The following is a 23,544-nucleotide window of genomic DNA, read 5'->3' as shown; positions in this document are numbered from 1 at the left end:
CCCCCTCAATTCTACCAAACTCCTTACGTTACCAAGATGAGTTATTTCAGACAACACCGCACGCGAGGAAATGTAAAATGATCAAAGGAACCTTTAACAGATGCAGTGATTTTAACTAGTGCCTTTACAGGCAATTAAATTGGATTCAGTCTTCTGAAAATACAGAGTATTAGAGTCGCTGCTTCCTCTATCCAACGCAACAGCTCAAAGACAAAAAGTGAGTTACTGGCCAAATCCCTGAAAGGAATTCAACTAGGATTGCTTCACCCTCTATAGTTTAGGTGAACCAGTTAGCCAGAGCTAGTATTTAAGTGCTTTAATCTACTTTAGACTGAAGGGAGTCAATAACCCCTGAGGGCTCAGCAGGGATTGCACGTTAGGCCTTTTGGCTGAAAGCATCTAAAATCCGTTAAAGACCTATTTTTGTGTTTAAATCCTCTCTTGGACCTCGTCCTAAGGAACATGTATAAAGCTTCAATTCAAACCCATCCCAGAGCCAGGATTCAGGTTTCATAGGACAAAAGGGGCTCTTACTCCAAATGGCAATAAGCCCAACGGAGAGCTCTGCAGTCACAGCAATCTACTGAACCGCCTGCAGGTACAGGTACTCAGGTACAGGGCTTTTCACCAGGTGTGGGGTACGAGGGCTCTGGCAGCATGAATGCTGCCAATCCCCTGATCTGGGGAGAAGAAGGGGGTTCATTGAGCAGCATTCAGCCCTTCCTGTGAGTTAGCATTTGAACCTGAGAGCAGAGCTAGACTTGGAGGTGAATACATTTTCATCATTACCAAGAAACCACATATATATTATGATCTTTTTCTCAGGAGCAGTAATTTTGGCTTTGGTGCCCCGGCTTAACAAAAATTGGAATAATTGTTCTCTTTGCAACTAAATCCCCTTCCCCAGCTGTCTATGAGCAGCTTAGAAACCACAGGAGAGAGAAGCCACGACTGAACACATCTCCCAGGGTGAAATAAGACATGACCTTCAGCTGGAAGCCTTCTTATTCCAAGTGCAAAGCTCTCCTGTGTGATTTGCTTACATCTACTCAAAGGCTGGCTCATGCTACAGCTTTTACTCCTCCTTGGGGACCCCAGAAACATTGCTCCCTTCTGCCCTACCACTGTTTCCACCAGATGTCCAAATACAGCAGGCACTCAGTGTCCATTTACCAGCGCATGAGCATATTTCCTCTCACTACCTCGCCTCCTTCCTGCCTACCTCACCATTCACCAGTTCCTCCCTCTCCAGTCCTTTGCTGGCTGGCACTGGGTTAAAGAAGCATCAGCTTTAGCCAGTCTGTGGCTGGCCAGGCCACCACAGCATCCCTGAGCTGCAGCTGGGCTGGGCAAACCCACTCAGCTTCCCTGGAGCAACCACAGGAGTTCTCTTCCTGCCATAGACCAAGTGACGGGTGGGCACACGGGCAGCACCTGCTCACTGCATGCTGGAAATCAAGATAAATCTTTATTAATCTCTGCCCCCCTCCCCGTGAGCTGTGTACCGATTAGAATATTTTTGTTCTGTAGATTATAATTTGTTTAAAAAAAAACCAAAAAAACGTAATAGAAGAAAAAAGGCCAGATGTCCATTTCAGAAGCGGGAAGTCGTTCCAGATGCAGAATGCTGTCCCCTGCCCGGTGCCAGGAGGTGCCAGGCAGCCCCACCCGCTGTGTTTGGCTCTTACGTGTGTCCCCACCCTGCTGAGTCACCAGCGGGGCTGCCCACAGCGTCACCCAAATGGAAATGTACACGGAATATTGCCTGCCTTGTGTCATCGCACTCATCGCGCGTATTGTATTACACAACACCAGCAGATGTCAGTTTAGCCCCAAAAATGAACGCACGCCAGATTTATTAGCTCTTGCTTTTACAACAGTGAAGTTTCCACCGAAGAAGCTAAATGACGTTTAGAAGCTGCTGTACGTTTAAAAGCCTATTAGCCATATTTTACATACTGTAATATGCCCTCAATAAGTATCCCTTAATGTCAACTTATTTGTCTCCTGCCTGGAAATAGTAGGACTTGCACACATACAATTATTTTTTTTTTCAGTCATTTTGCATATACCGATTCACTGAGGCTAGAAAAGAATTTCTGTGAGTTTTGATTGTGTCGATAATAGTAGATACTTAAGGAGAGTTGTGCTAGAATAGTTTCAAACCAGTAGTCAATGTATACACATAGACAGGCAGAGAAAGCAAGGCAGATATATTAAGTCATATAATCTGAAAGAACGTTTGTTTTTTCCCCCCACTGTTGCAATGAACTTTGATTCAAGTTGCAAAGCAAACAGAACAAGAACTCCAACACAATTTGAGCAGTGCAAGCAAAATACAGCCAGTCATTTTGGTATTGCAATTGCCAGTCAATTTCCTGACCTACAGTAACAGATAAAATTTAAGCCACTCATAGGTTTGCTTTCACAATATAAATATTTTAAAAGAGAAACAGTAAAGCTTGATGTGGTTAAGAAGCAAAAAGAAAAAAAAGACTACCAGTACCACAAGTGTAAATCAATATTATCTTCTACAGGTCCAAGGTCCAAATGAAGACGTTCTGCCACCTCTCCAGCTAACAGCAGCTAATCTTCAAGGGAGATCTCTCTCTGACTAGCCAAGGCACCATGTGATGTGAGCTTTGAGGTTCACACTTCATGCCTCAAAGCGTGACATGCATCCTACGTTTCAGTGTAAAGTGCAGGTTCCCATTGCTGAGACGTCAATAACACTCAACTGTCGTGAGCCAGGCACACAGTTTGCCCAGATGAGATGCAGTTACCTGAGCAGCTCCTCGACAGCAGACCGGAGCATGAAAACAGAAATTTTGCATATCTGTACTAAAATACCACAGCACCCTTGTTAGCACTCCGAAGAATAATTACAGCTATTCTGCCTGAGGTTCTGAATGCAAAACACTTGCGGCACAATGCAGGGTCCCCTTAACTAATTCTACAGGGTTTTATACGATGCTTTTAATCTTTGGCACTCCGAGTGTTTTTTGACCAGCAAGGAAAAAGTGTCATTTACTTTTGTTTTTTACATATGTTCTCATTTAGGTTGGATCCAGGGCTTAGAGCTTTGGTAAAACAAAGACTGGGACAGCATATTAGTTGATTTGATAAATATTAAAAAATAAAAAAAATCTGCCAAATGCTTCATGAGTCAAGGTAATGAAGGATAGGCAAGAGCTACATTTTGAAGGAATAATCTTACTATGTAATAATTATGTCTACTCTAAATTAACTCAATTAACTTTAGTTCAGGAGAAATTAATTTCAACTTTGCCTGTTGGGCAAAGGAACAATAGCTAAAGGAACCACTTGAGCCTTGAGGTTTTGTTGAGCTCAGGGTTTGGGGTTTCATCAGCTTCCAAACCTGCTCTATGGTAACTTCAGCACTTTCTGATTGTGCTGTGCAGACAGCTTCAGTTTTATTCTCTAAGCTAATTTTAACAGTGAGGGCACATAAAACTGTCTGCAGTAATTGCAACTAAGTACTACCATAGTATACTTCCTCTCAGGTACTACTACAGAAATACTAATCCCAACATACTTCAGAGCTAACAATGCAATAATTAACAGTTTGCAGAGACAGGCCTAGATAACAGCGCTGTATTGTTTCTGCTTGGGTGAGCACTAACCCTGGTCAATATAAACAACTATATGGACATGTGCAGTTATCAAAGAGTCAGACATTATATGTGCCAAATTCATTTGAAAGTACAGTGCAGTTTGTTTGTGTGAAACAAAAGCAGAGCCTAGGTTTCAGGGCCGCCAGGAAGTGGGTTACCTTGAACGCTGCTTTCCAAACACTTGGCTTTTAAATAAAGCTGTGATAGGGGGCTTTGCAATGTCAGTTAATAATTTCAACTTATCCCAAATAAATTCCCCGTGTGACAGAGGGGACAGGGGAAAAAAAAAAAAAGAAGAAAAAAAAGAGAACAGAGAGCCCACAAATACACCCTCCGTTTCAGAAACTACTTTGTGAAGATAAATACCCTGTGACTGACTGCATCATTCCCTAGGTTCATGTTTCAAAATAAAACTATTGCTTACACCAATATGGAACTGGTAGGGGGGGGAAACCCAAGAGAAACCCTCGTGACAGATAATGACTTCAAGGAAGCTCTCGGATACATGCTGCCTTACATAAAACCATTTCCTTTCTCTGTTCCCATTTTCTTCCAATGTCTTTTACACTTCCCCCAGAGACCCAACCCCCCTGGGTGCTGGAAACCAATGGGACGAAAAGGGTGAACACTCCAAAAGTTATGACCATTAAGGAAAAAAAGACTTCTTTCATCTGCAAGTTGGTAATATATGGGGGTAATATGCTTGTGGAAGACTGGAATATTAATGGATTTGTTACGTGAAACAGAATTAGAATATCAAGTCTGAAACTGCAAATGATCTCCCTGGATTGCAATTGGTTGACAGAATTTCTAAATTAATCCAAACCTAAATATTAATAATTGTCCTTCTTTTGGTATTGCTTCCTTCTTAACTACCAACTCCCATTGTGTTATTTGATCATCGTAACAGCTATTAACAGCTGCAAGATTGTAAAACACTATTTCACACTAAAGCAAAACATTTGAGTATGTAAATCATATCATCTCCCCTAGAGATCAACACAGCAGTGTGGTGTCAAAAGAGGTAATGATACATTTATTTTTCCCAGAACACTTGGCAATTCGTGTAAAGAATTACAAGGAGAATAACCATTTGCTGCCAGTAATGGTTCTCCTAGTGTTATCAACAAAAAAAAAATGGTTATGATAGAAAAGCTTCACATTTAAAAATGCCAGATCTGTCCTGATTAAGTCATCCATTTTTTGACGGATTCTCTAATAATGCCATCAGAAAACAGAGAAGAAAATTATGATTCTCCAACCATCTACCCCTCAAATTCATCTTCCACTCCCTTGACAGGATACAGGAAGGATATAATTTTAAAAATAAAGCTGCCTGGTTATGCTTCCTACAGACAGAACTGAAGCACAATTTCAACTGCTGTGATGCCATTGCTGAACAAAGAGGTGCAAAAATCCCCTGCTCAGTCTTCCCCCAGAATAATGCCTGACCTACTGTTTGGCCAAGCTGTGGTATAATCTTGGCTGTAAACCAGCTTTGCAGCCTCATGTTGTATCTGACCACTGAAACCACTGATCTAAATATTACATTTAAACTTTCTGTTGTTCACTTAAGACATCATCTGGACTTACTTTAATTAACTGCTTTGATCTAACTCTGTGGATCTGAAGTGAATAAGAAATGATACAGTAGTCCCTTGTGCATAATTCTGACATAGTAATCTTTCACACAGCTGTCATCTGGACACCAAAACCCAACCTAGTTGAGATATAGGCAAGAAATACAGAAATATATAGAGAGAGTAAGACCCTATTGCTAAAACTCATAGTTATCCAATAAGGCTTTCCTTAAGCCCTCAAATATCCACTTCCCTGAAACTCTGTTCCCAGCATCACCCACACACATTGTACGTGCCAAGTTGGAGGCCAATGAGTATTTGTTTTCTTACGCTCCTCTCACTTCATGCTACAAACATTTGAACTTAGCAGTAGTAATACTTGCTGCAGCTCTGGCAACTGTAAAGTTATTGCTATTGAATTCTGTCTTGATTTATTACCTCTAGTTGTTATAACTTATGTTACATGATTTAAGAATAGCTTTGACATAGTGTTTAATATTTCAGTTCCCCACCTCTGGTAGGACTGCTTTCATTAAAGGCACTTTAGTGAACCTCTCAAGTCCTCATGTAAATTAAATGGTCAACAGGCTCAGCTGGGAAGGTTTCGGTACCTGTTCCAGAAACTCAGATACTAACATACCATATCTTGTCACTTGCTATTGCTTGTCTGCAGGAAGCAGCAAACCAGGAAGTTTATCATCTGGGGACAAATTCAGCACAAGTGTTACAGCTACAGAGCTAAAACAGTGAGGATTAATACCCATTTACCAAAATGATGACTAATAATGGTGAAATACAATTTCATCATCCATTGCTACACATGAAGAATGCACTTCACCAAATTTGCTGGCAGCCTTGAATGGCTTGTTACATATGGACGCCAAATGTTCAGGACACTCCTCAGATGAAATGAATCCTCTGTCTTTTCAGACTAATCCTTAGTGACAAGCAAGGCAATCAGTAAACAATCGAATGTCCTTGCAGACAAACACTAGTAATAAAAGTAGGTGAACTAGAAACCCTCACATGATGGTTGAAAGCACTTGGGGATTTTGAGAGCTGGCTGATCTGCTGTACGCATAGATTCTGTAAGTCTTGCTTGTATGCGCAGCTCCTCCTAAATTTGCCCTGCAGAAAAATCATGTGATCTGTGCCACAACCAGAACAGAATCTACAGTAACTAAAAATAAACTGTTTCTGAGCAAATTCATGGCTCAGTTTATATCAGCTCATAAATAACTTTTCAGCATCGGTCAGCAAACACAGACCTTTATGATTACCACAAGATGCATGACCTCATTTATTGTCATATGGATGGGCAATGTTAGTATCTTCAAATACTTGCAACACACGTTTTGTTCCCAGATGTTTGTTTAGTAAGTCATGTGTTTTCTTACCAGATACGCTTCCCACATTTGTATATCTCATCAGTAGAACCATCTCACCCAGCCTCTTTGCTATGCACTTGATAGCTTTCAGTACTTCAGTGGTACCAAATCTATTAGCAGAAGCTGCTTACTCCTCTGTAGCACTATGATTCTGTTGTATGTGAATAGTGGGAAAGCTTATAAATCAGCCACGTTTCCAGTATCCCTTAATGGCCAATTAACAAGAACTATCTACTCCAAAGCTAGAAATGGCTCTGCCTACCTGCAGAATACACAGAGCTATCAGCACAATGAACATTAAAGTTTCTTTAATTAGCATGTGATTGACACTACTTTGTTTGCCCAGCAATTTTTATTAATGAAATCACATTTAAATTACAGTATCTTTAATACATAAAATTGCTTCTAATTGAGTTTAAAATAGATTTAAAGTCAGATCAACTGATTTGAGGCTTTTTCCTTTTAGAGTCGTACTTTAGAGCCAACAGCAAAAACTTCATCTTCATCGCCGTTTTGTTACATACTTGGTTTTGGAAACATTTATCATAAGGTTCCCTTATTTTAAGTTTTAGAAGAAAAAGGCAGTTGACTATCTCTAAAGGACTTTTACAAGACAAGATCTATTGAACTCTGATCTCTGCATGAAAAAGGAAATGATCTCATTCAGCAAGCATACTATTTTGACAAATGTTGGGGGGCTTTAAAGCCTTCTCTGTAAAACAAATCCTTATCACTTTTTGAAAGGGCTTTTCAGTCACTAAAGAATGTCTTAAGAGTTGTCACTTGCTTTCTACCAAGAAAGAATCAAATAAACTACTATGGGTCAACAAAGAGTCCGGATACATTAATTTCAGATAAACAAATATTTGTACAAGTTGCTTGTCACTCTAATAAGAAGAATATTTTTCCTTCATTCTTGAAGCAAGGAATTTTCTAAAATTATTTTCTTTTTATTATTATTGGCATGTAGCATCTATGCTGCTTTGACAGATGTTTCTCAGAATTATTTCTGCTTTGTTGCCAGACGAGAAATTCTAGGTCATTGATTTAAACTTAAGCAAGAAGAAAACTGCAAGTAATCTTATGTTTAGTAATTTTACAAGTGGTAACATGAAATTCACATCCTAGCAAAATCAATTCAGTTTCCTCAAAAGTAAGGGAACCAAGCAAACTCAAGTAACTTCAATTCCAAAATCGGTGTCTAAGAGGAGGGATTGTTTACATTGAGCTATAGATATGTAGTATTTTACATATTGCACAACTAAGCAATTTTATAATACAAAAAATATCATGATCTTTAAATATTTGTCTCAAGGATTCAGACATAATATGACTTGTCCACAAGATGGCATATGCTGTGTCCAACAGGAACTGACAAAGCAAAGAGCTTTGCAACATGTATGAGACAAAAAAAAGCTTCAATGTAATTATCCTCCTTTGTTTTGTTATCCTTCTAGACAAGCACAGAAGAAAACCTGTCTCTAATTATTTTCATCATTTGCTTATATAATCTAAAAATCATTTTGCCTCAGAGCTAAGCAGAGACTTCAGTTCACATGGAAAACAGAAAGTATCTGTCATCCAGGGGAACCAGTTTTTCTCTTTGAGATTTCAGGTGTCTGTAATCGAGCTAATTCATACACAGGAGGCAAAGGCATTGTAGGGAGCAGGATTATAACCTTACCAAATGTCTCTTTTTAGCCAGTGTCTGTCTCACTGCCTAGGAGAAGCTGGCAAGAGCAGGAAGAGAAAGAGCTTAGGGCTCTGAAAGGACTGACCAAAGCCCAAAAAGCTTAGAGAATGAAGATGACATAGCATAGAAAGATGAAACTAAGAACAGCCTAGAAGAATTTATCCCTACATATATGATAACCACAAAGGCATCAAGTTTTCAGACCTCTCAGTAGGTCTGTTCAGATTAAAAATAAAACAAAATGCAGACAGCCCCACCCTGCATCCTGCCATAGTTGCTGCCAGAAATAGAAACATTAAATGAGTATAACTGACCCATCTGCCCCTTTTGAATCTCATAGTTATATTTGACTATACTTTTGAGATAAAGTTTGCACAGAGAGGTGACATTCTTCCATTAGACTCACCTGTGAAGTTCATTTTCAAGCCTATATGCTTGTCTTTAGATGAGGTGCTACGTGCCTTAAAGTCACTTTGTGTATGTCAGCCTAATAAAAGGACTTACCACTCTGCAAACTTGACCTTGTTGCCACCTGTCATTACTTTAGCATTACTAATGCTATAGACAGCATTGCACTTTTTTTCCTTTCTTTTTTATTTCCTTCCTTTTTTTTTTTTTTTTGGTAAGTGAAATCGCTACCGTTTAGGACAGTTTCCAAGCCACAAATAAGGCTGAAACCATCATAGGCATATGACTGTGTCCTTTTCACACCAGACATGGAGCAGTGTTTCCCAGCTGAGCTCAGAAGCACTGGCACCAAGTGGCTGAAACCTAAATGTTCTGACAGATACGCTTACCAAGCTGCCAGCATCTTGCAGGTTTGCTGTTACTGCAACAGAAGTATTTTCCACTTTTTTCTTACAATGATCAAATAACAATCAAACCCCCCTTAACATCCACCCTCCAGCCTTCCTCAGTTTATTGATATTTATACATATCCTTAACAAAACTGAAAACAACCAAAACCTTTCTAACACTGACATCACATTTCTATTCAAGGTTTATTCTGGGTCAATAATGCATCCTCCGCAGGCTGCAGCTGAAGTTTTAAGCAGAAATCTGCTGGGCGACAGACTGTTCAAAATGAAAGAAGAGGGTTTCAGGAATGCTAACAAGGGCATGTCCCAACTCAGCATGGCAACACTCAGAAGCTACAATGGACAAACGGACGTGAGTGCTCTGAGCTGTGAACTAGCTAACAGTGAGTGTGAAACGGAAATCACTTAGAAGAAATTTATTTTAACGTTAACAGCTCTACAGAACTTGTGAAAGTGCCCAGCAGTGCTGTAAGAGAAACAGGCACTAAAGGCACTTTTTTGACATTTAAGCTAAAGAGACTAGGGGAACTTGGGGCTAAATTTACAAAAGGTTAAGGCTCTTTGAAGAATGAAGCAATATTAGTGCTCACAACTATCACTTACTCTCTCCTCCAACTCTTACTTGGCCCCCCTATGCTTTAATCTTTCTTAAAGTTTTCTTCACCATGCATCATGTCTGCTTACAGGCTTGGGGAAAACAAGAACAACTGAACACACCCAACAACACGTATTTGACAATAAGTAAGCTCTGTGAGGGGACAGCTGATTAAGTAGTATAAAACAGTAGCAGTCAGAATATCCAAGTTTAGCTTCCTGCTTCCTTTACTGAATTGCTCTATAACAGCAAGTAATTCCACTGCACAGTACTACCACTGACAAAACAAGATTAGCTGCCTTTACTCAGAGAGCCCACAAAGCTGACCCCCAGCAAATTACATGGGAAAGCCATTTCCACAGCTGCAAGATGAGTTGAATCAATACGATAAGAACATGGAAGTTCTTCTGTTGTGGATGACTATTATGGGGCTGTGTTTTGAGCAAATGTAATGGACAGCCCATGATTTATTACTGCGAGTCATGACAAACAAGAGGGGAAAAAGATCAATTTAAAAATCACTTGGGTACAAAAGTGGAGGTTATACCAATTTCCTTAAAAATAAAGAAAACAAAACCAAGCCACCCTGCCCCCCAAGCCCCCTAACAACTATATCATACACACATTATATATATAAAATATAATCTGCATTAGTTATTTGAGCTCTAATGGGAGAGCTATGTATCCACGTAATGTCTCCTCTCCATTTCAAACAGACAGATTTACACAGTGTGCAAAGGAAAATCCGCATCAGAAAAATCTTTTACTCAGGCACACAAAATTCTCTTTGGTATTCCATCTTATTTGAAGTTATATTGCTCCATGAAGTTACTAGTGACTGTCAGCAACAATATCAGTATGCTGCCCATCCTGAGAACTCGAAAAATAAGATTAAAAGTTTCTCTCGCAAACCAGGCTTTTTATTTTCTCTTCTATAAATCAGTATATGTGGACCTATAACCGTATACGATGCTACTAACACATTCTCTATTAATTTATTTCCAAGCTGGAATATGCCTACTTGGTTGCAGAACACCCAAACCATTCAATGTTCAGCCATTCCTGATTAGTTCAGACACTGGGTTTGGATACCCAGAGGAAAGGCAGAAATGTCAGCTACAATAGCAGACTGGAAGAGCAATGTTAAATCAGTGTGAAATAAGCACCTCATTTCCCCATGTAAAAGAAATAATGGCAATGCTGGATACTTTTATTTAAGTGTCTGTCTGTCAATATTTTTCAGATTAGTTAGGAATATGAAAAATTCGTAAGAAAATGGAATTAAACTGGACAAACTGCTGAAACTCCTGCAGATACATTTCATTCCTATTCTCAGTGCCCTACCATGACAATTCTAAGAAACTACAGCATATCTTTTTACTATAGTAATGAATCAACTTACAGATTCTGCATGCAAGGCATAGACCGAAATAATGTATTTATTCCAGTTCTTTCAAGTCTATTCCCACAGAACATCTTTTGCTTTAGGATTGTTGCCATCCCCAAATGCTTATGAAGCAAAAATGATTGAGAACTCCATCTGGTATTCAGAGATGGTACTATATAATACAGTTTGGGTTTAGGTCGGACTTTATTACAGATTGTTAGTTGTTCTTGGGGGTAATGGAATGGGTGTCATATAATGTGAATGAATTAGTTATGGTGGAGAAAAAAAAAATTTTTTTAAGTGTTTTTTCAACTTAAATTAGCAGGAATCATGTTTTCTTACCACTATTTCTTACCACTATGCCTTGTGCCTTCCCTGAAGAAAGGGCTCTGTACAACAGACTGGGATCAGAAATATGTTTCTACCTGTAGCAGCTTCTGCAAGGTCTTATTGTTGCTATAGCATGGAAAGAATCAGGCTTTTGGTTGTTTTCCAATTTGATAGCTGGAATGCAGGAAAATTGCACAAGATACATTCTTTGGGGATGATGACCAAGAATCTCCAAACACTTTGTACACATAAAGCTCAGTTACAGACATCTCTGAAAGTGGTAAAGTTATAGAGGTTTCAGACTCAACTCTCTGCAAATACTCAAAGAGACAGGGTGAAACGTGCAACTGCAGCTGGTGGTGCAACACCCTTCTGATGGTTGGTTATTATATTATGATACACAAATAGAGGACAAAAAGGAAAATTAAGGTGAGATATTACAAAATTATTACTTTCCTCTCCATACCAGAATTCAATTTTAGTAGTCCTAACAGCATACTAAAACTTCCAAAGGAAGCCATCAACTTTCAATGCTTCAAGTCTCAGCTTAAAAATCATGAGGAAAAAAAGAATATATTTTCACTGATTTAATAACAGATACGAATTTACTCCAAAGAGTCTTACTAATTTCCCAAATTCAGACAAATGAGATTGCAGAAGATTTTGAGATGCTGACCAGCCTGAGTTCTACCACAGTCAGGGTTTTACAGGATTAGTCTATCAGAAGAGAACTATGTTGTAGAGCAGGAGACAGCTGGCATGGATCAGGAAGAATCTACTCACCTGGTATCATTTACTTCCCCCTTCCCCCCCACCCTGTAGGTAGAAGATGGACGCAGATGTTAAATATTACATAGATTCAAAGATTTTCCGTTTTTTTTAAGAAGCACTGATGAGTTTTGTGTTAGAATAGGAGGGGGTGAAATTACTTTTTAACAATCACACTGCTGTGTTAACAGGCTGCTGCTGCACTATTTTAATTTAGTAGCAACAGCCCTACATTGAGGCCAGAATTTATAGTGCCCTGGTGTTAGAACTGAAGCTGCAATATCATCCTTCTGGAAATGAGGCTGTGTGTTCAACCATACATTATTATTCTGGGAACCACTGACCTGAAAATAAAAAAAAAAAATGCTTGTCTTTGCTTCAATACAAGCACACTAGATGCTTTTAGCTGTGGTTATCTGAAGCACTTAGGAAATCTCAGTGCAACTCACAAAACTCTCCTTCTTTAGCAAGAGCTGCATTGAATTCTCAATTATACAGCAAAAACTGGATGGGTGCTAACAACCCTGCCAGCACTGTAACTGACAACACTTTAGTTGCAATTCTGCTCTTTCAGCAGCTATGTGAAAGCAAACTTGGAAATAAAAATCATTCATTAAAAACTACAGGATATATTAGTTAAAGGTGCCCTATTTGCGTTTCCAGGACAATGCAAACAGGCTTCACAGGTAACAGTTATCACACCATCTCTTTTCACTTGATTTAGATAAAATTAGCATCTGAGAAATATGATAATAAAGAAAGATACAGCTCCAACACTTCATCAGGACACTCTGTATAAGAATCCTACAGAAAGACTCAAGCTTCAGCTTTTAGCTCTTCTTTCAGCCATTTATATGCAACATAGGGTTAGATGTTCTTTAAGTGAAAGGCCAGAGTGCTGCTGGCAGCTAAACCCCCAGAAGATTACTAAAGGTCACAACAAAAGTGTGAGATCAGCACTAAAAGAAATGGGTGAAAGATCCTTGGAAAGCACACTACTTGGCCAGAAAGTTGGGGTCCCTCTGCTTTTCTCATCCTTAAGAGATGTATTTCTGTGAGCACCAACCGTATCTCCTGACCCTTACCATGCTGCTGAAGTTGGGCAGGGCACAACGAGCACCCTGGATGAGTACTGCCTCTTGGGAGTACTCCACGTAGCCTCAGACTTCACAAGAAGAACGTGGTAGCACAATCCACAGCAGCAGCTTTCCGTGAGTTTAGAGGAATAGCCCACAGGCAACTTGTAGCCAGCTGGAGAAGCAGACAAGAGGTACTTAAACACATCTTTGGTGCTGTAGTAGCCACCTTTGGAAAGCCTTAGACAGCAAGAGAAATGGTAAAGGTACACTTTTCTCCTGTGAAAATCCTGACTACTTGACTCAGCAAGAAATCTGTGATCATCTTTCTCACAACACGTGTCTACCTTTTATATGAAGGAAATGGAGCAGTAGTAAGCCACTTGCTTCTACCCCAGAGAAAGAGGCCGTACAAAGGATGTTAAGATATATGTTAAGACAGTCTGGTTGAGGGTTATATTAAGTCAAACAGCATCCTGCTACTCCCCTTTCCTTCCATATTCCCTCTGAGTTCTCATGAAATGAGACTGCCTCCGTCTATTAAGGAGGCCCAGAAACAGCTTTCTAGATGTTTGCTGTCTGTCTGGTCATTTCCTCTCTGCTGTTATGCAGACTGTGCACCATTTGTTAGCTTCTGTGGCGTATGTCAGAGCATGCTTCTGCTGCAACATGCTGTTGTTGAAGGTCTAGTTACTTGGTGCCAGACCATGGGATAAGTAACAGAAGGAGCTGCATCTGTAGAAAATCCAAGTGACCACATCACTGCCAGCAAGTACAACAGTTGTGAAGTTGCCTGGCTGCCTGTTTCACAATGAAAAGTGAACTCTGCTCAATGCCAGAACCTGGATTGCTTGGTCCCCTGTCCTCTCATTAGATTGTAACCCGTGTGCCAGTAAGCAAGCTTATTGTGTCCCTGACCACCAGCTATACAGGTTCTGTCAATTTTTGCCACTCTGGCTGCAAGGTCACACAGCCCAGAGGAGCCAGTGTGCCCGGCCCTTGTCCATGCAGCAATAAATATTTTTAACTCTGTGCAAGATTGCAAACAAGACAGATGCACCTGCAGCCTGGGTTGGAAAGCTAACTGAGCCTTTTTACCACCTTCCCCAAAAAAACATCAAAACAGCAAACAGCAACACCTTCAATACATTCAGTGCCTTTAGTGGGTGGTATAATTTAAACAGATTTCTTGTCTCTGTTGAAGAGAAGTAATTATTAATGATTAAGGACCATCAGCACATACACAGCTATAGATTCACTTTCCTATTGTATTTCGTATGAATTGCCAAATCGTGGCAGGGCTGCATGCAGTTACACTCAGCTCCTTGACAGCTCAGTGCCATGTTTTAAACTCAGCTCCACTTTCTAAGAGTTTTCCTAGAACTGATGTTTCTCCTTAGGTGGAAAATGAGATTCCTTTACCCAAGATCCAGGTTTTTCAGGCTCACAAAAAAAAGTGCCAAGAAAAGGCAAAACTTCATTTTATAACATAAACTTGTAGAGTTATCTTTGCATTTGAAATGTAACTTCCCAAAGTAAATACATGCAAAATGCTAACTATAGACAGCAAAGATTTATTTGGACAGACAATATTTTGATGGATTACTACAACTATTTCCTTCCTGTACATATTAGTTTGAAAATGGATTTCTTATGGCATCTACTTTTTTCCCCCAGCTGCAAGAGCTCTTTGTAGCTACCCAAATCTACTAGCTCGCTAGAAAACAGTACTCTCTTTCATATCACCTGTGCCTTTTTTTTTTTTTTTTTAGTTTTTAAACATTTACAAATAGATTCTTTCCAGATGATACAAGCTATTCCCTATATGTGATCTCAGGTATCTTTTTATTCCTTCCATCTCCATCAGGATGGCAGAACTACCATCACCCTCTTTCCATTTAGCTCCTTTATCTAGTAGACACAAGTGTATGACAGCTACTGGTAATTAAAGTATGAAAAAAAAAAATCAACTTAATTCCATTTCATTCTTTGCTTCCACCTTACACAAGATATTATTCCCACTCCTGACAAGACCTTTCATCAGTTCCTCATCCTTCAGTCATCTTTTCTCCTCCGCCTCGTGTTCCCATGCCATGCCACCTCTGGAACCACAGCAGCTCTTCTCTGACCCCTGCCCCCTGGGACACAGCCCTGCTGGTTGCAGGGTCCACATGAGGAGAGCTGTGGGAACCAAGGGTGGGACAGACTCTGGCCCTACAACCTTGTCTCGCTTTGCCTCACAGCACCACTCATATATTCCCATCATGCAAGGCCTGCCTGAAACCCCACAAGGTACTGTTCTTACTTCAAACCATCAAATGTGTTCCAAGGTGAATTTATACTTCCAAGGATCCCTGCTGACAGCAGGATTGTTGCAGGTTGCAAGTTAAAGAACCTACTTGCAGAAAATTACTGTGCAGCTCTGACAGCTCCTCAATCATCTTTCTCAAAGTGACACTAAACACATCAAAGTTCAATACCTGTTCTAAGGCCATGAAAGAATATATATAACAAAAGAAGAAAAAGTAAACACATGAAGGCATTCTAGATCATCAGTAATACAGAACGTTATCCTCCTAGGCAGTGAAAGTGGCCGAAACTCATCAGCTACCTCTAAATAATTCAGAATGCTGTTTGACCACATCTAAGCTCAGTGTTAATTTGTACTCTTGCGTTCCTCTTGAGTAACGTATAACTGATCATTGATTAATTCAGTGATTAATCTCAAGAAGAAAGAAAGTAAATAATTTGAAGGAGGATGTCACAAGTGGGTTTAAGCATGGTAACATGCAGTCATTTACCAATGACATTCAATTTCAGTTTATTTTAAGCTTTTGCTTAGATTCACCCTGGACTGTGTACAAAACTCTTCCTCCTCCTTTCCCTTTAGAAATTCACAGGGCAATCTGGGCACTGCATCCGTAGATACAGCAATTTGGAGAAGCTTTATTGTGAAGGGGTATTGCAAATGTGTGTTCTCATAAACTAAGCTTTTTATCCAAAAGAGGAAAAAATAAAGTTTTGCCAATATTTTGAACCTTGAAATTATTATTATGTACCCGGCAACAATAGCAGATAAAGGAGAATTCACCAATTAAAACGATGATGAAAAAAATCAAAAAAGGCAAGTTTTATCCAAGAAGATACAAGAAAGGGGTAAGAAACCTCAGGGTCAGAAAAAACCTTTGCCTTTACAGATCACATTTTGCAACTTAGGAAAGAATTTGCTTATCATGCACAGATGGATGCTTACTAAAGCCATGTCATAGTGAACAGAGTGGATGAAGCCCATATATCAAAGGTAACGGAAATAACATTTCATCACAGATCTTAATACAGGCAAGCTTAGCACTCCTGTGATAAGTCCTCAAACAAATGACTACAGGAGACATATTCTGAGTCCTGAAAAGAGAACACAGCATTCTATGAGAATTTGTTCATACTTCCACAAATACCATACCTCCGCCTGCGATGGGACGGCAGAGTAAAAACATCTTCTTAGATTCTTAAAGGATGGGCTATAAATATTTTTTTCATAGCACACTGTTACCTTTCCCATGTTACTGAGAAGTCTTCCCAATCACACTGCTTTTGTAAGTACAGTACACATCCCCTGGGTCTCATCTCCAGCTCCTGTGTGCATCTAACGCTTTCCCTGTATCCCAAGCTGTAGCAGAATACTGGAGTCCGTTCAGCCGCCTCCCAGGACAAATATCCTGCACTTGCCCAGCTCTCCCAGGGCTGCTGGGCTGGGCAGCTCTTGGAGTGGATGACATAATGGTCTGCAGCTGAAAGGAGCCCTTTGAAACAAACTAGTTTTTTCAGAGCCTATTTACTCTGATCCAGCTCATCTGGAAAAGAAGAGATAATACAAAGTTCCCGCTACTCTCCCATGAATTGCTTGAGTTATTGAAGTCCTGGTCATGACCAAAAATGGACTGCATAATTTTAGGTGTTAGGATTGCATATATTAAAATATTTTTGTTTTAATCACATGAAGAACTAGGGAGAAAGTTTCAGAGTTGAAAGCAAATGTCTTTATTTATTTTCTTTCTAGGGCATGTAATTCCCTATCAAACATGGCTAGAGAATGCCTTGCAGCCAGTAGCACCAAGACACATACTGAGTTTGTAGTTCATGTAAGCAGGGAACAGGGTAGTTTTTATCTAGGACATAATTGCTCAACAATGTTTTAAATAACATTCAAAAACCTTCAATAAAGTGAAAACTAGGCTTTATGTATTAAAACCCTATTTAGACTCAGAATTCCAGAGAGCTGTAGTCTCTTTTAAATTTAACAAAACAATTGCAAAGATCCTTCCTCTGAATATTTTACAGTAGGTACATCAAATTTCAGCCCTCCTTTGCTTTCCTCCCACATGAGAAAACATTGGATTGAACGAGCTGTGCTAGCAAGTCCCAGGGCAGCACCCTCCAGGACCTAGAGGGGCATGGCTGAGTCAACCCTACAGCAGAGCTATTATATCCTGTCCTTTCCACCTGCCTCACTGATAGCAACATGGCATGAGCAATCTCTGTTGTCATTAGTAGTGGTAATAACATACACTGGCTAAAAATTAGACTAGAAAAGCAACATCTGGTACATAGGTTTACTTGGTATTAGGAATACTTGACAAAATTATTTAAAAGAGCTTCAAAGCCCTGAAGAATTGTCTCTTTGCATACCCATAGCATTCAGTTGACACTTCCAAATACAAAACCAAAACACTACAGATCAATCTTGGATACCTCTCCGTGGTGTTCCATATAGCTAGACTGACTGTATAAAGGTAAATACTTTTCCCTTTCCAGATTTTTAATTGTAAAACAAAAGGTTTCATATGCAATTTCTGAATATAAGAGCTAGTGAATAATACTCCATGAAAAAGTCCAACAAAATATTTGAAGACAAAAGGAAGAACTACACTTCCAAACCCAGTACCCAAGCCTAAATAGCTAAAATAATCTCTTCCTGTTACCCACTCTAAGTGCCTGGTGACTGTAGGAAATTAATAGCATGGCTTTTTCAGTGATGCCCCTAACATAAAACCAGAAGATAGCACTACAGCCTGGACCGAAGATGAGAGAAATCAATTTAAGCCTCACAGGAATGATAAAAAAAAATCAGGTTATTTGTATAAATACACTTCTCAGTTATGGCCTGAAACCATTTTTTGTTCTGCCCAAAATAGCTAGGCAGTATGGTATATGATAAAATCACAAAGTTGCATTATGGGCTAAGTGCATTTTTTAATTTAGAGAAACTACTCAAGCTTTTCATAAAGCAGGCTGAAGCCTTTCTGGTGTCATTCCCCATTGTTAAGTTACAAAAAACAGCACTCTATAAAGTTCTGGTATAAGTATAGACACTTGTATAAAGTACTAGTATTTATTTATCTACTAACAAAAACCCAATGGTAACGGCATGTCTCTGCTTCCCCTTCTCAGTCAGTTCAAGTACCTGTTCAGTCAGAATAAACTATTCCATCCTCCTTCCACAGAAATTAGCACTGATGGTGCAGAACTGGCCGCAGTGCTCACACAGCGCCCGCAACGTGGAACTCGGGCCACGCACTGAAAATAGTAGCAAGTCTTTGTTTGGCATAAGTCTTAAACATTGGTATACTTCTGTGTTTAGTTGATTGCAGACTTTATCTTTGCTACTGTTATTTTTAAGCACTATTAGCTGCAGAAGCCACAGCAAATCAGGTAATTAGCTGCAACTGTTTGAGACCTCTATTCGCCCCACACGGTTTCAGGCATCTGAGGTGTTAATACAGTCACTTGCATCATATAAAATAGATGCCCAATGGCAAGCTTAGCCCCAGCAAGTGCTCAGCTTTGTAATTTGTGATTTTTTTAAACACACTCTCTGTACTTAAACATTTTGTTTAATAAAGGATAGAAGCTTTCTACAGAGCTTTCTACAGTTCTATCATTTCCAGTTAGAACTTAAGGCATCACTGAAACTGGTATGTTTGGAAAGTACTTAAGTCTGTGCTCCAACCAAGTACAGGTAAAAAGTGCCCTAAAGAAAGCACACCCACCAGACCACAGTCTGCTTCACTTCTAAGAAACGTATGGGAAAAATCTGAGTGTGTCTGCAAAGAAACGAGAGAAGACAGAGGACTTTTGCATTGATTCACTCACTAGAATCACACTGCCAGTTTCATTGCTGCCAGACTGCAGAGATGACTTAACCACAGGTCTTGTGTTGTGAGTTGGCACTTATCTAGCACCTTCTCATCCTGTTAAAAAAAGGAGATGCAATTTGAAAACAAGTGCTGTTGAATGTGCTGGGCTGAGTTAGGCTGCATTCTGGTGTACACTTAGTTCTGAGGACTTGCTCACACAAGAAAGTTACCGAGTTTAAACTGCAGTTCAAATAAAGATAAAATGAGTCATATCCAATCCAGTTAAATCACTGGAAATCACTTCAAGGATAGTAATTTCATTACCCCAGACTGTCTCATTGCAGTTCAGCCACTGCAGATGCTCACGGTTAAAAATGCAAAGCTGCTTCAGAGTCTTCTCAAAAATGAATTTCAGTATGATTTGGGCTGTTTGAAAATTCTATTTATTCTAAGCTATAGATGTCCACATACATTGCTGTACTGTAAAAGCTCAAAAATTACAACTTGAACAAGTGTAAACAGCTTGTTCCTGGTAATAACCAAAATTGTTACTGGTACTTTTTCATTAAGAGCTTCCAGTCTTTCTGACAACACTGGCCTATACACACCTAGTGAGGCTGTGTCATTTGACTTACAGACATTTGGTATTTACTGGGAAAGCAGAACTTTGCACCTGTCAGTATGAATGACACCAGTACAGAGACCTATGTACAACATAATCAACTGAAGGAATCCCTGTTAAAATAGGGGAATGTGGTAAAAAGTATCACAGAAATGGACATAGTTAATATGACATTAAAATCTACATATAGATCACAAAGGGGTATCCGCAGCTTGAAGAGTGGGGATAAAGCTTCATATCTATCCTGCTTCTGCCACATAGAAATGTGAGGCGTTAGACATCCAGCCCACACAGATTCTTTCTTCTGAAGTAGCAAAGCCCCCAAAGGCTTCTGTGTGAAAATATTGCCAATGGTTCCAGGCTCCAGTCGCTGCAGCAGCATTGTACAGCCAGCCACCTCTCCTCTCCATTCCTGTAGATTCCCCTCTTTATGCAATTTTCTCCATATTTGCTTGGCTCTTTCTCAGTCATATCAATTCATCTTGTTGTTAAATTTTCACTATGCTTGGTTCTTATTTGGTTCTGATGTCTTTTCATTATTTTCGAACTCAATGTGCTGGATCCAGCAGAGGCTAAAAGGAGTAGTGAGTAAGTCTTCCTTATACCAGCGGCTTTGCAATGCTCATAGCATATGGTGTCAGGATTCTTTTGTCTCCTTATTCCTTCCAGAAGTGAAGAGACACATTCTGCCTGATCACATCAGTGTAAATCAGGCTCTGCTAGTGCAGATTTACATCAGCACCAAAGAAATTGGCTTCACATTCTTTCATGCACTTTCCAGACTCCTCTTTTTTGTTGACAGCAACTGTATCATTCATGGTCTTCCAACAGGAGTAATACAAGGCATACAGACTTCAATAAAAGATTTAAAAAAGCTTTAGGTACATAGTTTATTGCTTATTGTAAGAAACTCAGAATGCCTTAGTCTTTTAAATTGCTCCTGATTGCATGCTTGCCTTATAGAAGTGGAGGTCAAATCTACTTTTGATGCTTATGCGAGGCTCATAGATACGTCCAACTGAATTGTTTACAAAGATGGGTCTCTCTCAGGAAGCACAAAACCACATTTAGAGGCTACCTGAGTTGTGCCCAAGGCTTTCCAGACCTCAGTAAGACTGAAAAAGACCTGCCCATGTTTCCCTTCCTTGTGCAGCTGTCTTTGTAGGGCTCATGCAGGACAGCAGCTGCCTGTCCCCCAGCACCCCCAGGAATTGGTAGAGAATGAGGGCAGGAGCATCCTGCAGCTCAGCACTGACTAATGGGAGGAAATGCATACATGTAATGCACGTGTCTTCTGCCACTCGTGAAGGGTTAAATAACTTACCCAACTGCAGTCTCTTAGACAGCATTAATCAAAAAATTAAACAAATGCCAACAAAGCATTTTCCCCAACTGTGGTATATATACAGAGGATTTGTGCTTTACAAAAGATGGCAAGAAAGAAGCAGCACAGTAGCAGGTCTGATTGAAGAAGTGGGTGTAACAGAGTAGGTCTGACATCTCAGAGAGGTGTGAAACAGGCCTAAAACTGTGATGTGGAATAATTACAGATCAAAGGAATTCAACTGTAACATACATGACAGGATCATAAATTGGGAAGTGAGCAAATTGTGTCTTTCTCCAGTATTAGACAGGATTGTGCACATTCCTTAAGTCTCAAAGAATTTCATCCCAGAACTGGCAGGAAGAGTGGAATCCTTCATGTGGCCTCCAAAGCACCTGGAGACACTTCGGGAATTGAAGGGAAATATAGAAATGTAAGTTATTTCCCCTGTTAAGGGATTTGACATTCATCAACTCTCGCATCATATCAATTTGCACTTAAATTCCTTAAGCACCTTTAAATTCTCTGACAGAAACTTAGCATGGAGAAAGAGGGCAGCACAGTAAAGCTGAAGGTCTAGAAGAAATGGGATCACTTTCAAAAACACTTCAGTGAGAGCTTTAAAGTCCTCTATATCCAAAATGAATAAAAAATGGCGACTGAATGGAAATAGAAGGAAATGGAAAAAAAAGGTGACTAAATATATAGTGTACTAATTTTGTTCCTTATCTGACAAATTGTATCTTCTGTTGGGCCATAATGAAATCTGAAGTTAAATGACAAGCTTTGTTCACGCTGCCAAGATCCTAATGAGCTGCATTCCCAGCTTTCTGAATGAGGAATGAGATTCCTTTCCCATAGCAAATGCTGGGGTGCGGAGGGGCGGCAGGGACGGCGCAGCAGTGGCAGAAGGGCTGTGTGAGCTGCAGCACTGGCCAGGGAATTCAGAAGGCAGCGGAAAAGGAACATTGTTTCCCCGACAAAAGATGCAGTTATAATGACACAAGACTCACAAGCGAGGAGTGGACATCCCCACACCAAATGCACAATACTCCATTCATTCTTCTTGAAGTGAAATGAACTACTTTCACCCAGACATGAAACAAACACTGGATTCCCTACAAGAAAAGCTTAGTGTATGCCAAAGCCTACATCGTTGCACCGCTGATAACAAGCCTTGAAGTATCAAAAGGGACATATCTTTTATTTTGCTGGTAAATTGCAGGACTGTTTCACTTCCTATATAAAATGGTGAATGGGACTTTGTTTCCACACACACACATACATCCACAGAGACTGGTATGCTGTGTCACCTGAAATCCAAAGAGAGCTAGCCAAATGCTACAGGAAAAGTTCAGATCCATCATTATCGTGGTAAAACCTCTTCTCTGTAGAGCTTTCCTTCAATTGTATAAAATACGGCCCTAAAATAACATCCATAGAAATTACAAATGAAGGAGGTCTCTTTCCTAATGTTCTGTAGGTCATTTCCAACAAAGCCTACAACAGCAACAATAAATCCTGTAGGAATTATTTTTAAGATGTGCATCTCTGGTTCATAAAAAGCTTTCTATACAACATCACGAATTAACTCGTATCAGTGTTAAATTGTAGTCTATGGTAGTATGGTAACTCCTGCTGGAAAATCTGCATCATACAGTTCAGTTGCTAATCAGATCTTCAGTTTAATAAAATTGCTTCCATTTAATGTTAATCACATTTACAATTTGCTGCTGACAGAGTTTCTAATTTCTGTTAGTAAAGGCTTTCTGGACACCAGGGGATTGCACATTCAGTTCTTGATCTGATCCTACTTTGTGCTCCATCATACAATGGACCACTTAAATAATTATTTTAAAATCATTCTGTGACTATGGACCACTTAAATAATTATTTTAAAATCATTCTGTGACTATTCAGCTGGAGGCCTGTATCACAGGCTAAAGGGAGATTGGATACCCTTTGGATACTGATGCAAGACCAAGAACTCTATTTACTAGCAAAAACATTTATGGAAAGTGAATTTCAGAGCAATTGCAGCATGGTGACAATCTGTGTGTGATCATTTAAATCACTGAGGTACCACCACAGGATTCTTAATTAAGCAGTAGTGCCTAAATGTAGAGATTGTGATAGGAAAATTGTAGAAATAGCTTGGAGCTATTTCAAGATTGCAGAAACTTTGAATATATAC

At 39.7% G+C, this 23,544-nt stretch overlaps 1 protein-coding gene across 1 annotated transcript in view; it reads left to right on the top strand.

The window, feature by feature from the left end:
• Positions 1-23,544, top strand: part of LOC106884685 (basic proline-rich protein-like) — a 76,147-nt gene that overhangs the window by 5,911 nt on the left and 46,692 nt on the right. The window contains exon 4 of the mRNA XM_014936209.1: positions 459-612. Coding sequence (XP_014791695.1) covers positions 459-612 — 154 coding nt within the window. The remainder of the gene's footprint in view (positions 1-458; positions 613-23,544) is intronic.

Source organism: Calidris pugnax, unplaced genomic scaffold, assembly GCF_001431845.1.
Source record: "Calidris pugnax isolate Ruff unplaced genomic scaffold, ASM143184v1 scaffold17, whole genome shotgun sequence".
Taxonomy (NCBI): Eukaryota; Metazoa; Chordata; class Aves; order Charadriiformes; family Scolopacidae; genus Calidris; species Calidris pugnax.
This window is presented reverse-complemented; position numbering and strand designations above follow the sequence as displayed.